This window comes from Gouania willdenowi, chromosome 12 (genome assembly GCF_900634775.1).
Source record: "Gouania willdenowi chromosome 12, fGouWil2.1, whole genome shotgun sequence".
In the NCBI taxonomy this organism is placed as follows: domain Eukaryota; kingdom Metazoa; phylum Chordata; class Actinopteri; order Blenniiformes; family Gobiesocidae; genus Gouania; species Gouania willdenowi.
Window position 1 is genome coordinate 11,742,644 of NC_041055.1, and position 14,687 is coordinate 11,757,330.

The following is a 14,687-nucleotide window of genomic DNA, read 5'->3' on the forward strand; positions in this document are numbered from 1 at the left end:
AAGAAAAACAGGCCTGCACAATACAGAACACAAGGACAAAGAACATTAATACAAAGACTGTTGTCAATGCACTCTCAGAAGCATTCAAAGAGAAAAAGGGTCACTTAGGTTGAAGACGACTGCATGTTTGAGGCATAATAGTTGTGAAAAAAATTTGTATAAATAAAGAAACAGGGTACAGTGTTTAATCTTATGCTATAATTTTACTGCTCTGTGTTTAAACTCGAAGGAAAATATTTGTTAAATGACAGGATTGAGAGTGAACTGAACACAGCAGTAGGTACAGACAAAAAGACAGTATCTTAGACAAAACATGGACCAGAAGAGCAAATGCTGCCACTAGACATCTGAGATGTCATTTATAGTAAGTAATAAGGATTTCAGACTGATCTGATAAAGATAATTGAAACATTTCAATTTAAGAATTCAATTTAGGAAAGGATGGAGTGAAATAAATTAGTATATAGATGGCAAATGAGGTGGGTAAGAGCGGTAAAATAAATAAATAAATAAATCAAAGGAATTGTAACGAAGATCGAGTAAGCATAGGATCTCCAATAGCCAGGTAAAATAAATGGATAGATGTTGTACCCGCGAGATCACTCAGTACCTTCATTGACTGAGGGGATGTTATGAGAAGCAGGACTATGGGAGCACGGGGCCCCCGGAGCCCCAGCAGTGCTGGTGTTGGCTGAGGCAGCTACAGCAGCTTGTAAAGGAAGAAAATGAGAAAAATAGTCAAGAAGAAAAGAACAGGTTAGAAAAATATGGACATACCAAATGGATAGAAGCCACTGGAGCCAGGTGACGGGGAGGAAGAAGATGTATAGTTACCACTACAAAACCTTAAAAATAATAAACACTGGTTCGTAAAAAGACCATATCAAGCTAATCAGCTGATGACAAAGCACTGGCATAGTTTAGTGCTAAATAAACCAAGATTACCTAAATGGTTTGAAAAATGCATCTTTTCTTACACTTTTGCACTTTCCATTGGCCATGTTTACATAGGAGCTTTAATTCCTTTTGAAAGCAGAATAAAAGTTAATTCCTCTTTAACCTGACCTTGTAAACACTTAATTCCTAATGCTAATTTAATTCAGAATTAAACTTAATTCCGAATTAAATAATTCCTCTTTCTTGTAAACAGTTAACACTTAAATCCGCTTTAAGTTAATTACGGTTGTTCTGCGCATGTGCAACTTACTGCGATGACGCACATCATGTAACCATGGCCAATGACTTCTGAAGCAGTGTTTTTCAACCAGTAAAATGTTGTCAGGTATGCTGAAAGAAATTGTTAAATTTCACTTAATTACACTCACATCAAACACTTACTGGATTGAAAAGAGATCTGGGAACTTTGGCGTCATACCAACCATTAGGCTGATTTGTGAATTAAGTTTGTCTATTAATTATAGCCCAACACTGTAAGGCTCCTCCCCCTAAATTGAGTCATAACTCAGTAGAAGTGCCCAACGTAAATTCTAATTCTAGTTACTCAAGTAAAAATACACTACAATGATTATTTTATAGGTATCCATATTCATATACCATGTGGATGCAAATTTCAGCAAATTCATATGAATAGTATAATAGTTGCCTGTTCTATGGCATAAAACACAATGTGTCAAATCCAATCTGTTCGATTTCAACAAAGCAGCAGATGAAACAGGTAAGTTCCAAAAACTGTTACAACACATGTTCAGCGGATATAAAAACATCTAACACAGGTACAACAGTAAAAACAGTTACAGCAACATGGCATCAGTCAGTGAAGGAGAGAAACAAACAAGAGAACAAGAAACAAAAGCTCTTTGATAACAAAAATGAAAGAATGAATGAAAGGAAGTAAGATGGAATTCTTTGTTTACAGAAGTTCTGTCAGATAATAGAGGCAGCAGGCTAAAGCCATGCAGTGTGGAACTGAGTAAGAGAAAAGGTAGGTATACTGGAAGAACATAAATAACCAATGCGAAATGTTCAGTGAGAAAAGGCTACATACGGTATGCTATGGTTTATTAGCAATCAGATCACAAATGCAAAGATTTCTTTCTCATGTCTGTATTTTGACCATGGTTCCACGAGCTGAATGTTGTAGAAAACCGGCCCAGGAGAACGCCCATCTGTTTTGTGCTTGTAGGTTGCAATAAATGACTAACACTAAATGAGATATTACAGTGTATACCATTAATAGAACCTCTAGAAATAATTCAACTTCATCTTATTTTTAAACCACTAATAAGCCGAAGAAGACACTAAGCCAGTGAAAACATTAAAGTTATAAAGTACAGTAGTATTTTAAACAAAAACTGGGGATGGCTGTGGTACATACTCAACCAAAAGTGCTGTTTTACACAAGTTAAACCAAACTTCATCAAGTAATGTTTTGCAAAGGGAGGAATTGATGCAGTGTGGAATTCAATGAGCGCTGAAGCCTTGGAAACTAACACAACATATTGAGAGTGAAAATTATCCAATGGTGGGGGTAGACTGTTGAGTTTTTCCCAAAGAAAAAAGTGAGCTACAAATACTGACATGCTCTGTGTGCTACTGACTGATACTCCCAAATGTGGTTATGGGCCATACATGTATAGACCCGGTTCATTTAAATCATACAACCCTCTGTGCACTTAGCTTCTTTAAAGCTCTATAATTAGGCCCCTAACCTGGGTCTGTCAGCCCATTCGTCCATCCGGTGGTCCCGGGTGTTTAATTCTGTAGTTTAGTTGTGCATTTGGCAAAGTTTTGGTGACTTTACGTCCATAATGTACTCTCAGAGAAATCATAGGATCATTTGTGGATTTGAAGTGTGTGATGATCTACAACTCTGCTTTATGTACAGGAGTCTCATGTACATGAAGCAGAGTTTTGGCTTTGCCAAGTTGAAATATCACTGCTAAATTAAATAGGACTATAAAACTGTAAAATTGATGCGGCTTTGTTGATTGGTCTGATTTCAGACTCAAGGTGTCCTCTGGCAGCATCTTGATATATTGATTCTTTGAACTTTAGCTTTCTGGGTATTGAAGGAAAACAACTGTTATTGACACATATGGACAATGATCAATGTTTTACAAGTGTACTGCCTGTAAACAAATAAACTTCAAATCTGTACTTACGTTTTAAAAACTACCTTTTTGTAAACATGTCAAGTTCTTGGCTAAGATTAATTCTTAAAGAGCAGCTATTCAGTAATTGTTTTGTACTGATCAAGCTAGACTCTGAGCTAACAAATATTAAGAACCACTGGGTTATTGTATCACAAAAGAGAGAAAATTATGAATTAACTGATCTGAAACTATTGACCTATCTACTTAAAATATGTTTATCATCCTACATTATATTAAAACTTTTAACTTCACAATGCAAAGAACTTAACAAAAAAATATCCACAAATAAGGAAAGCATTTGAAACTACCGTACTCCTGTATTTGTCATAATTGGGAAAAAGATTTAACATCAAGATCTTTTCAGGTGTTGAAAAAGAAGAGCACCCTCCTCTGCTTTCTGTGTAACACTGCAGTATATTAGAGGGGCCTCCTCATTTATTTCAATATCAAAGGAAACAGTGCACACTGGGTTAACAGCGGACACACACACACACACACACACACACACACACACACACACACACACACACACACACACACACACACACACACACACACACACACACACACACACACACACACACACACACACACACACACACACACACACACACACACACACACACACACACACACACACACACACACAAAGGGTGAGCGCTTGCTGAACAGAGGTCATGGCCGAGCATTCCCTCTGAAAGCTGGTGAATAGGCGTGTGCGGTGAATAAGTCCACGCGGTTGTCACGCTTGGCCTCCAATAAGGCTTGACAAAAGCTCAAAAAATCCCTGCCTCCACCCAACACCCGAGGGTGCCACTTACGGCACACGTGTGTGTAGATTTGATATTGGGTGTGTATTTGTGTTCCTAGGTTTGCTACAGTGTGGTAAATTGTGTGTGTGTCTGTGTGCGTGCGTGCGTGCGTGTGTGTGTGAGGGAAAGAAAGAGTGCGGAGGAGGCAGATGGTGGCAGCTATCTGAAAAGATCACCTACAGAGAACCCAGAGCCGCTTTCTGACCACAAAGAAAGACCAATAACTTCTTCATTTCTACATTTTAAGAAGACAAATTCTTCCTTTTCAACCCCGTTTGATGTTTCTTTCAAGCGACTTTCATTCATTGTCAAGTTCAAGTGTAGAGTGTCACATATGGAATGTTCCTATACTGGTTTTGAATACATTGATATTCATATACAAATCAGAGCTTAAATCACCCCTTCTGATTTTATCAAGGATTTCTTAGCAATTCCCTGAGGTAAGATATTATCTATTGTATAATAATTATTATTAATATTATTATATTATTATTATCAATAATAATAATAATAACAATAAATATTTTATTAACATTTTCATCATCAAACATTGACATTTCAATTATATTAATATTGGTTAACCAATAGGAATGAATTAATACGGATGTCAGAAGACACTGCATCAAACATGCACATAGTACACATTAGGCTATAAGCTCATTGTTGATTCTTAAAGTAACCGTTACAGCCAAGATTATTGATAAACTTTTAAGAATGAGAAAAAAATACATGACAAGAATGTCTCCAAAAACTGCATGAGAAAGAGAATACTTCTTTTTGTGTTGTTTTTTATTGCCTAATTGATCTTTTTTTTTTATTACTTTACACTTAAAATACCATATAATTTGTAAGTTGCAGGCGTCTAAACCCGATAAAGTCCCATTGTAAAAACAGATAAAGGGTATGGACACACAAAGAGGTTATACTCTTTTGAGTCTGTTTTTTTTGAGAACCAGGTACTAGTAATTTTAAGAGTATTTTCAGTTTTGAGTTGGGAAATTATTAGTAATACCAGTAACACTCGTCAGGAAGCATAAAGAGATTTGCTGTCACTTCCTTGTATTTCTAATGAAGTGTTTTGGTTCTTATTTTTTTTAAATCAGCGTGTGTGCTTCTAGACTAAAGATGTGGCACCAGACTCACTTGCTGTTTTATAGATCCCTAACCTATTTATTAAGAAATGTACTAAAAAGCTATAGTCAAAGGTACACACTCAAGATGAAGTTCAACAATAACCATAGCCGCACTTTGGAGACATATTGACCTAGGAAACAGCAGCAGCTTCCTCCTGCATTTCTTTTATTTAACCCTCCTTGGTTTCTATGGCCAGTAGGCTGCATTATCAAATCCCACCTACACCCCCTTCTTCGATGCAGGGCCCCAAGGGTGTTTGAAACGAGGGATCCTTTCTTTTGTAGTTACCTTGTTTGATCTGGGACTGTAGCGCCGGGTTGGAGGGCTGAGGAGGGGCAGCAGGCGTCCTGCGAGGAGTCTCAGGGGTTCCTCCTGGTCTGGGAGGCCTGGAGGAGGAAGACAAAGAGAAGGCATGAAATATTAAATGAGCAAGGAGGAGATACATGGGTGGAGACACACACAAAAAGAAAACCAGTGGACACAACTAATTTTAAACATCAGTCTTCTAACGTGTGTGTGCGTGTGTGTGTGTGTTTGCGGGCGCGCAACCTATTGAATTCTGGCTGGAGGATCACAACAGACCCACTCTCCAAACAGACTAGAGGCGTCTTACTTTCAGCAGCACACAAATACTTGCAATACAACAATCAATTGAGAGATCAATAGCTGTTGCTAGGCAGCAAATTACTTACAGGGAGTTTCATACTTAAAAATAAAATGTAACACTGGATGTAAAGACAATTGTCAATTCAGCTCCCGAGCTTATGTCTCTCTGGTTTATGTAACTGCATATGTAATGTGTGGACAGGCTATAAAATGGGGCCTGGGTTATACTTATCTCAATAAAATCTAAATCCATACAATTTGGTAAAATTGAACACAATTTAAAGTCACATGATAACCATTTTCCTGCCTGCAAGTAGAACTCAATCACAACAAACAGGTGAAATGTGCATAATTCATATAAAAAAATAACACAATGTCTATTGGCCAGGACATACGCATAGACGTGACATTGATTCAATATCAAGAGCAGTTTATCATTAGTTTTCAACTTAAAGCTAAATTTAATTCACTTGAGGACTATCTAATCAAGGTTAATCAAAAACAAGCATCATCTTAACTTTATGTGTATGAAAAGTACAATTACAATTAAAAATTTACTAAATACCATCTCTAATTAACTTCTGCAGGTTTAAAGTTTTCATTTCATTGTTTTGTCCTCAGAATAAGTTTGTAAAAAAATTTCAAAATTGTATATTAAAACAATTGTGTTCGACTTTCTAAATATTTTTGAGTGAAGGATTAAAAATGTATTCTTTAATAATTTTACACAGCCATCCAAACACTGATACAGTTTCCCATTAAGGGCTCAAATCAAGCCAGGACTAAAATAATCTGGTTTAAATTAATCCAAACTAATCCAATCGCTTTCTGAGATATTAATTAATTTCAGGTTCCAGAACAAAAAATCTCAGATTGGGGTAATCAAAGATCAGTCAAATCAAGCGATATATAGCAATATAGGGTGCTCAGAAAACTAGGGGAGGAATGATTTAACTATATAATTTTCGAGAGCCTGACTGTACTTATCTTTCTTATGTTGTCCTTTAATATTCATGTGGAAAAGCATAGAATAGTCTCCGAGTAATCATCAGCTTTCTGGTCGTAGTGGTGCTTTTCAGCATCATTGATGTAATCAAGATATTCCATTTTCACCATGAGCAGTGAAGAAAACAGCATTTAATCAAGTTAAACCTCCCTCTCACCAGGTTTAATTTAAATCTTCATTTAGACCTGGATTAGCTCTAGTTTTTCTCCAAGAAAGGAAATTATTTATTTCAAGGCTAGGACAAAAGAAAAGAAATTATTTATCTCAAGGCTATGACAATTGTGAGAATATTTTAATCTCTGGTTTAGTAAATCCAGATTTAAAATGTGATTTAGTCTACAACCAGCTAAATCTTTGTACGGAAAACCAGCCCTTAGCTTTAAAATCATACTAAATACAGAGTAGTTGTGCTTAGTATGATGATCAACCCATGACGTATTTCTTACTGATTCATGTCATGCCTTTTTCCTATCTGGTAACATGCTTGCGAATCAAGAAAAGATCGGAAGCAGGGTTTATTTCTGAGAGGGAAAACTAGAAAAGACTCAAGACTCTTGTCGAAGATATACCAATGCCTTTATCCGAAGCAAGCAGAGGAGCTGGGGTTTAGGGTGTTTATATAAAAAACAGTTGAGGATCACTCAGTTTCAAATTTCAGCACACAGAACAAAACTTCAGCCCCTCAGCACTGCAACACCTTAAAAAATGTATACCTCTTGGATTGGAGAGTAGCATAAAATTATAGAAATGGATGCAGGGGGAAATCTTAGGCCGCTTTAAAAAAAACTGTATTCCCGGATCCCGTGCCTAATTGGATCAGAATAGTTGAAATCTTTGATTTGGCTCGGTTTGTTTTCGGAGCTTGCTTTTTGATCCATTTTAAACAGCCTCTCATGCAGTTCGCTGAGCTAGGGAGTGTGGTTACTAAAGTAGACTTCTCTGGGTAGATAAATCCCAAATAAGAGGCTTTCATCTATTGGTCACAGGGTAAGGGTGCACAGAGTATTCTACTTGTGATCTGTGGACATACCAGCCGGTCATTGCCCGATCTTGTGAGATCTCGGAAGCTAAGCAGGTCTGGGCTTGGTTAGTAGTTGGATGGGAGACCACTGAGAATTCCAGGTGCCACAGTGGGGGACAGTCGCTCCAGTGGAATCCTTCATTGTGTCCTTGGGCAAGACACTTCACCCACATTGCCTAGTCTGAATGTAGTGTGTGTGTGAGTGCTGGTGGTAGTCGGAGGGGCCGATGGCGCACTATGGCAGCCTCGCTTACGTCATTCTGCCCCAGGGAAGCTGTGGCTACAGTAGTAGCTTACCACCACTAAGTGTGGAATAAAAGAATAATGCCTTAATTCTGTAAAGCGCTTTATGTGTCTATGATAAAGTGCTATATAAAATCCAATGTATTATTATTATTACTTTCTCCGTCTGTTCTTTCACAACAATCAACAATGGAGTAGCTGAAGTTGCTGTGATTTTGGTGGTTTTAATGCTTTGTTTCACGTTGCAGCTGGTTCTCTCCCCCATCTTAACCGCTCTAGAATTCTTCGATGTGAACGCACCCTTCAAGAGTTTTTGAAATGTATCTTTAGGTCCTGGCTGCAAAAGAATCCTGAACCTCCTACTTAAGAATATATGGGTAATATCTACTCTTTAGGCAGTTCCACACTGTGCAGGGTAAAGAAGCTCATATACAAGCAGGGAAACAAGGAGCTGTGGATGAAAAACTGGAGGAATTTTTGCTCTTTGTCCGGTAAACAAATGTGGTTAAAAATCTTGATTGTTCCTGAAGTTGATATATTTATTTGATTGAAATGCTGAAGTAAAAATTGTGTTTTTTTATGACACAGCAAATCATCAGATTAATGAATACATCAGGTAACACTCACAGTATGTTCAACTTATCTATCCTAACATATGAAGATCTTAAACATCCTCCAACTTTTCATTTGGCTCCCACCTTGAGGTCCGCAAATTAACTCCAACAGGATGTCGGACCTCCCTCCTTGCAGCTGTTTATGTCAAATCAGTGATATCAGTTGATTGGGCCAAAAATAGACACTGATTAATAATAAAAACTTAATTTTTAAATCAATTCTGTTACTAAGTAATTACTCTTCAATGAGTGGTTATAGGTTGTAGCAGCGATTACAGTGCTGCAGCCAATCTAAATTCAGATAATGCCCCCCTGTACATGCCAAGAATTAAAACCAAACAGAATCAGCACAACATTTTGTCTGAAAGAAGGGATATCATGCAGTATAATGCAGGTTGAAGCAATTTGGCCAGTCTTGAAGATTTAAACTCCATTTTGTTCTAAATGTCAGAGTCAGAGAAGTCTGATGCGCGTCACTCTTTCTCCCCTGGACTCTCACTTACTGTCTTCCCTGAGAGTTTTTTAAGAATCCTCACTGAACAAACTGAAGTGCTGCACTGGAGAAGCAGGAACCCTCAGCCCTGATGCAAGATTGTTTACAAAACGAAAACTTAGATGAACTAAACAATCAGCCACACACACGCACACAGCTTCAGCTGCATGTACCACTAAGATTAGTCTCAGCACTCTGAATTCACATTCGGTATGTATCGCCCTGTGCTTTTTGTCATCAAGGAAAAATAACAATGAACGGAAATGTAGTAAAACCAGCTCAGTCTTCTGCTTGTTTGCATATACCTGGCTGGAGCTTTCTTCATGTGCTCTCCAACAAAGGTAGCGTTGGTCATGCCCATCAGAGTGTTAGCAAGTGAGATAACAGACAAGAGGTGTTGCGTGGTTACGGCCCTCGACACTCCGTACGTTCCCTTTCCAACGATGTCAGACAAGGTGAGCTTCCGACCTGTGGCGAGAGACAGCTGCCGCAACAAGGACTCCTGGAGGACAGAAGCAAGCATAGACACAAACCTGAGGAGTTTTTTCTGAGGGAATGCTACACAAAAAAGCTTTTAAGTCTCTTTTACCAAATGTATGTTTCATATTATTCAATGCTGGACTTCTTTTTAAACAATTGTAGTCATTTCAGTGATTCTCAGATTCCTCACCAGTGAGGAGCTTTTACAGGATAGAGTACGTCAAGGTAAACTCTACTTTTGGGACATTTTGTGGTTAGATGTTGATGCCTGCTTTCAGTGTGTGTTTGCTAGTGTGCATGTGTTGTGTGATCTACTTTATGTGGATAATTTTTATGTACTTGTTGAGCTTTTATTCTGAATTTGTATATTGAATTTTTAATGTGCAAGTCATTGTTGAGATGACTTGTTTTTGACTGTGAAGCACATTGTGTTGCCTTGTGCATGAAATGTGCAATATAAATAAAGTGATAAACAGTCTAGAAAACTCATTTTCATTGGAAATCTTAAAAAGCACACTACTCTGGCCTAGACATATGTAGTTGCACCCATGTTTCTTTGGGATTTCTGTTTTTACTTTGGCATCCAAAACTAATTGTATTTCCTCAAACCAGCTGTGTCCAGCTCCAGAACAAAATAGACTTACATTACTATTCACTATACGTCATTTGCTCTTTTTGTGTTGCGGACTAAGGAATTTGCCATTTTACGCTATGGGTGTTGGCACTATTGTTTTTGTTTGAGTAGACATCTTGCTTTGTTTGTATTCAGTGTGGCTCTTTTTTCCACCCTGTTACTGGTTACTGTTCCTGCTTTGTTTTGGCTCAGTTTGCATTTCTTTACTTTTCAGCATTAAAAGACTTGATGAATGAATGCGAGAAATATAGCAACCAAGCCATCTTTTACAACCCAACTGGCCAGTTATGTTTTTACCTTGATGTGTTTTGTTTTCAGAGGACAACCCATGTCCTTGTGGATTATATCTTCTCAAAAAATTTAACACTCGACCGATTATGGTGCAAAGTGGTGGAGAATATTTGACATCTGAGAGGTGCTTTAGTTAATTTGGGTTTGGGGATCTGTCAGGGCTGTCAATAGCACCGGTGCCTTCCTGATGTTTGATTTGCTGACATATTCATGGCTCACGAGAGAGGTTGTTTTCATATAGCAGAAGCAATCCAAGATCCAGTGCACCATCAGACAATAAGTCTGAAATCTCATTCGGATATAAGGACACCTCCTGCGCATGTATTTCTGTGTGGCCCTCCAAAGATATGTCTCCCTATTTATCAAACAGCTCTCTGTAAAGAATGATGAAGGCAGCAGAATGTTTTCCACAGCATCTCCAGACACTCTCCTATCCATCATGTCCGAAGTCCAACATCTTTTATTTGTCAAGGGAACAGGATACTCATGGGAAATCTGGCAATCCTGTCAGTGGTCACTTAAAGCTAACCAGCAGCTTAATACAAGTTGTCCAGCTAACTGAAACTCCATTCAGCCTATTGTCCAATTTGCATGGTAAATTAATTCTCAGCCTTTATTGACACCATGTAAAATATGCGTTTGGAAGTAGTCTCTGAATCTGAACACAACCTTTTTACCTTGAAGGTGGGTAGCATGAGAGACATGTGGCCACCTCTGGAGATCAAGCCAAAGGAGATGGGACAGTGTGGTCTGAGCATGCCCAGACGCTCAAGGCAGATGCCATCCAGCTGCTCATTGAGGCCCCAGGCATGCAGGCAGGACATGAAAAGCTTGGCTGTGTCCATGGTCAGGTTGTATTCCAGAAGGCTCAGAGACTTGGACTTTTCCTCACGCCTTCGCATTTCCTCCTCCTCCTCCTCGTCTTCATCAAGCAGGTGCTCTTTAATTGTCTCCTTCATGGTCTCCTTCACCTGGATTCAACCAGATTTGTTGTTCATACAAGTTCAATTACATAAGTTAAATTGATGTTAGGCACAATTAATCAACAAACCTGTTTGAAAATCTTGTTGGCCAGGAAGGACCCTCCTTTGTCGGCCCCAGCTTGGCTCTTTTGCATCGTTTCTGGAGACACCAGCATTGGGTTGGGTCTCTGAGCTTCCTCTGTCAACAGCTGGATGATTACCGCTTCCACATCGAAAAAGAGCACATGCATGTCAGGGTCTGTGAGATTGGTTTTCATTGCCTGGACCACCAGAGCATTGTGGGAATATTTTGGCAAGTTTCCCTGTGGAAAGCAAAGAAAAAGCATCAAATAGCAAAACATTTTATAAAATAAACCAACAGGTGAAATGCCAGGGGGACCACTGCTCTTTAACAAAAGAAAGACTTTAAAAGAATAATAATGATGCAGATCTTTTTTGAGGAAAAATAAAAATCAATGATCAAACAACAGAAAAGTTAAAAAAATTGCTAATGAACAAAAAGCTACATTTAGGAAAGCATCAAAAGACAAAAACATTTTAATCCGAGTGTTTATGATATCTGCTCATTGCGTTAGTGTCCACAATAGCTGAGAGTGAAAGCAGAAGATAATAATTAAATAATGCGTTATGGTTCATAGAAACATTGTATGACGAACCTGTGTTTGAGGTTGGATACACTTTTTGGTATTATGTCAGGAATGAAAAAATGTTGGTGCTTATCATCAATGTTTCAATGATTAAACAGTGGAAACTTCATTTTTCATATCACTACAATGGCATCCAAGCGGCTTCTGTCTGCAGATTATAATCTGGCCCAATTCTGTACTATAGGACATACTGTATTGATTGAAATTTCAACAGAGCACCACATCAGTTTGTTTGCATGTAGACATTTCAAAAACAATGATATTTTCTAATGCTCAGATTTTTTTAATTACATGAGACTACTGTTTGTTTGAATCTGTCTGTCGATTGGATAGAGGCACACTGCCATCTAAAGGCAGACTGTCACATTACACAAATGTTCAAACATTACCATTAAATGGACCAGAAACAAAAAGGCAAACGTTAACTATTTTAAGGGGTTAGTTACACTTACACTGTTTGACATAGTTGAGACATTTAACCATTTTGTTGATAAAAAATGTACATGGTGAGGTGCATGCCTTACACAATTTAAAGCACAAAACAAGAATGTACAATCAGAAGAAGGCAAGCCAGCTGAGTCACTTCTAATATACTATCTTGGGTTAGGGTTAACTTTCACCTACTAGAAACAGTAGTAGACCATGTGGTACATCCTTTCATGTAAATGATAAATGCAACAACCTGCTTATAAACAGAAATCATAATCTCCTAGTTCTGTAGCAGTCCATGCCTAAACTTTATTAAAAGCTAAATGATTTAGTGGTGTAGTAGAAGAAAGCACAATAATCATCTTCCCATTTTGTTTTGAGGTCTGATATTCCACAAATATGCTGGGTTTGGCTAGAGGACCCACAATCGCCGCCTAAAATCATCCTCAAATATAGTGACTGACTAATGATGGTACAGCTATAACTGAGGATGATACTAAAAGTCACAGTGGAGTAACATTAAAAAAATCTATTTGATGAGATAAACTGCCCAGCAGGTGAGAGGGGAAAGAAAAGCACCTAATTTTACTCTATTTCCCACCTTAAATATATATTCTTAAATGAAATGAAGGTGCATTTAAGGAATAAAAGGAAATCAGCAATTTCAATCCACAAGCTCTTTTGAAAGGAAAAAAAAGTGCAAAAAAAATTATAATCAGAAGTAGTATTTACCTGATTTCATTTTAGAAAAATATAGAAAAATTTTCTTTTCAATAAACAACAGCTAATGTAATTACAGTGAGTCACCAGTATAATACAGGCACAAGACCTCATTCTATGAAAGCAAATTCTAAGTTTCTAAATGAATCATTACAAATGTGTGTCAAATGACAAATAAAAAGAGTCAAAAAGTTTACAAGGTAATTTACACCTAAAGTTACTCAAAGTTTAGATATGTAAATATAATTTGCAATAACAAACGCATACTTTAAAGGGAAGCAGTGCTGTAACTCCCAGTAAGTAGGGCTAAAGGTTGTAAAGGGCAATGTCCTGCAGGGGCCTTCTGGCATAGAGCACTGGAGTTCAACCAAGCTGAATATCCACATTTTCAAGTTAGTCACACTCCATCACGCATAGAGATGTGGAAATGAAAATACAAAAGTTTTCCATTGACCCCTGACTGAGAATTGTCTATATTTATGTCCAATATAGTTAAACTTCCTCTAATCTTGTTTTCCTGTTTGGCTGTTCCCTTCAGCAGTCGGTACAGCAAATTCTCTGCCTCCATCTAACCCTAACCTCTGCATCCTCTCACACCAACTGACTTCATGTTCTCTCTCACTAAATCCATAAATCTCCTCTTTGGTCTTCTTCTGGGCCTCCTGCCTGGCAGTTCCGACCTCAGTATCCTTCTACCAATATTTTAATGTCCCTCCTCTATACATGTCAAAACCATCTCAGTCTGGCGTCTCTGAATTCATCTCCAAAACATCTAACACACGTCATCCTTTTGATATACTCATCCCTGTATCTATCTATCTATTTATCTATACTTCCGGCAGCTGAGCTAGCAGCAGCAAAAGAGCAGAGCGGAGCACACAGAGGAATTTATTTACTAAACATGAACTTTTTCTTCTGAGAAAGAACACGGTACTTCAACAACAACCTCTATCATTTACCATCTGACTCTGAGGTAATCATCTACTCTGTTTTTATTTGCTGGCTCAACTGGAAAGCTAAGTAGCAAGCTAACTAGCTACAAGTAGCAAGCTAACTAGCAGAAGAATGGCTCTTTCCACAACAGAATACAGCAGTCTTCTCCAAAAGATTACTGAATTGGAGACTACAGTGCGAGGATTACAAGTAAACATTGAGGTTAATGGACACTGTGGATATGATAATGATACGACCGCTGTTTCAAAACAGTGGAGTGGATAAAGCTAACTCGCTACCAGTCTGTGTTAACACAGCTATCAGACCTAAGGAGGATCGTATTCCCGTTGATAAACCAGGTGTGAGTCCTCCCTGGAATACTCTTGGAGTTAAGCCTAAAAGAAAGTCATAGCCACTTCAAAGGCTAACGGGCCAAGCAAAGCATCCTGATATCAATAATGAGACGGACTGGCCTGCGCTCCCTTCACAGACTGCAGCCTCGACATCAACAGCCTTGTCTGCCCAGGC

At 38.2% G+C, this 14,687-nt stretch overlaps 1 protein-coding gene and 1 pseudogene across 3 annotated transcripts in view; one reads left to right on the forward strand and one right to left on the reverse strand.

Moving 5' to 3' along the window:
• Positions 1–14,687, reverse strand: part of wdr7 (WD repeat domain 7) — a 139,406-nt gene that overhangs the window by 52,908 nt on the left and 71,811 nt on the right. For 2 of the 3 annotated variants that reach the window (XM_028463195.1, XM_028463194.1), the window contains exons 16-20: positions 11,499–11,732; positions 11,125–11,418; positions 9,348–9,544; positions 5,348–5,445; positions 611–709 (exon numbers count right to left, since the gene is read on the reverse strand). In XM_028463195.1, coding sequence (XP_028318996.1) covers positions 611–709; positions 5,348–5,445; positions 9,348–9,544; positions 11,125–11,418; positions 11,499–11,732 — 922 coding nt within the window. The remainder of the gene's footprint in view (positions 1–610; positions 710–5,347; positions 5,446–9,347; positions 9,545–11,124; positions 11,419–11,498; positions 11,733–14,687) is intronic. The other variant, XM_028463197.1, reaches the window with a different exon arrangement.
• On the forward strand, positions 7,688–7,805 carry LOC114473875 (uncharacterized; annotated as a pseudogene).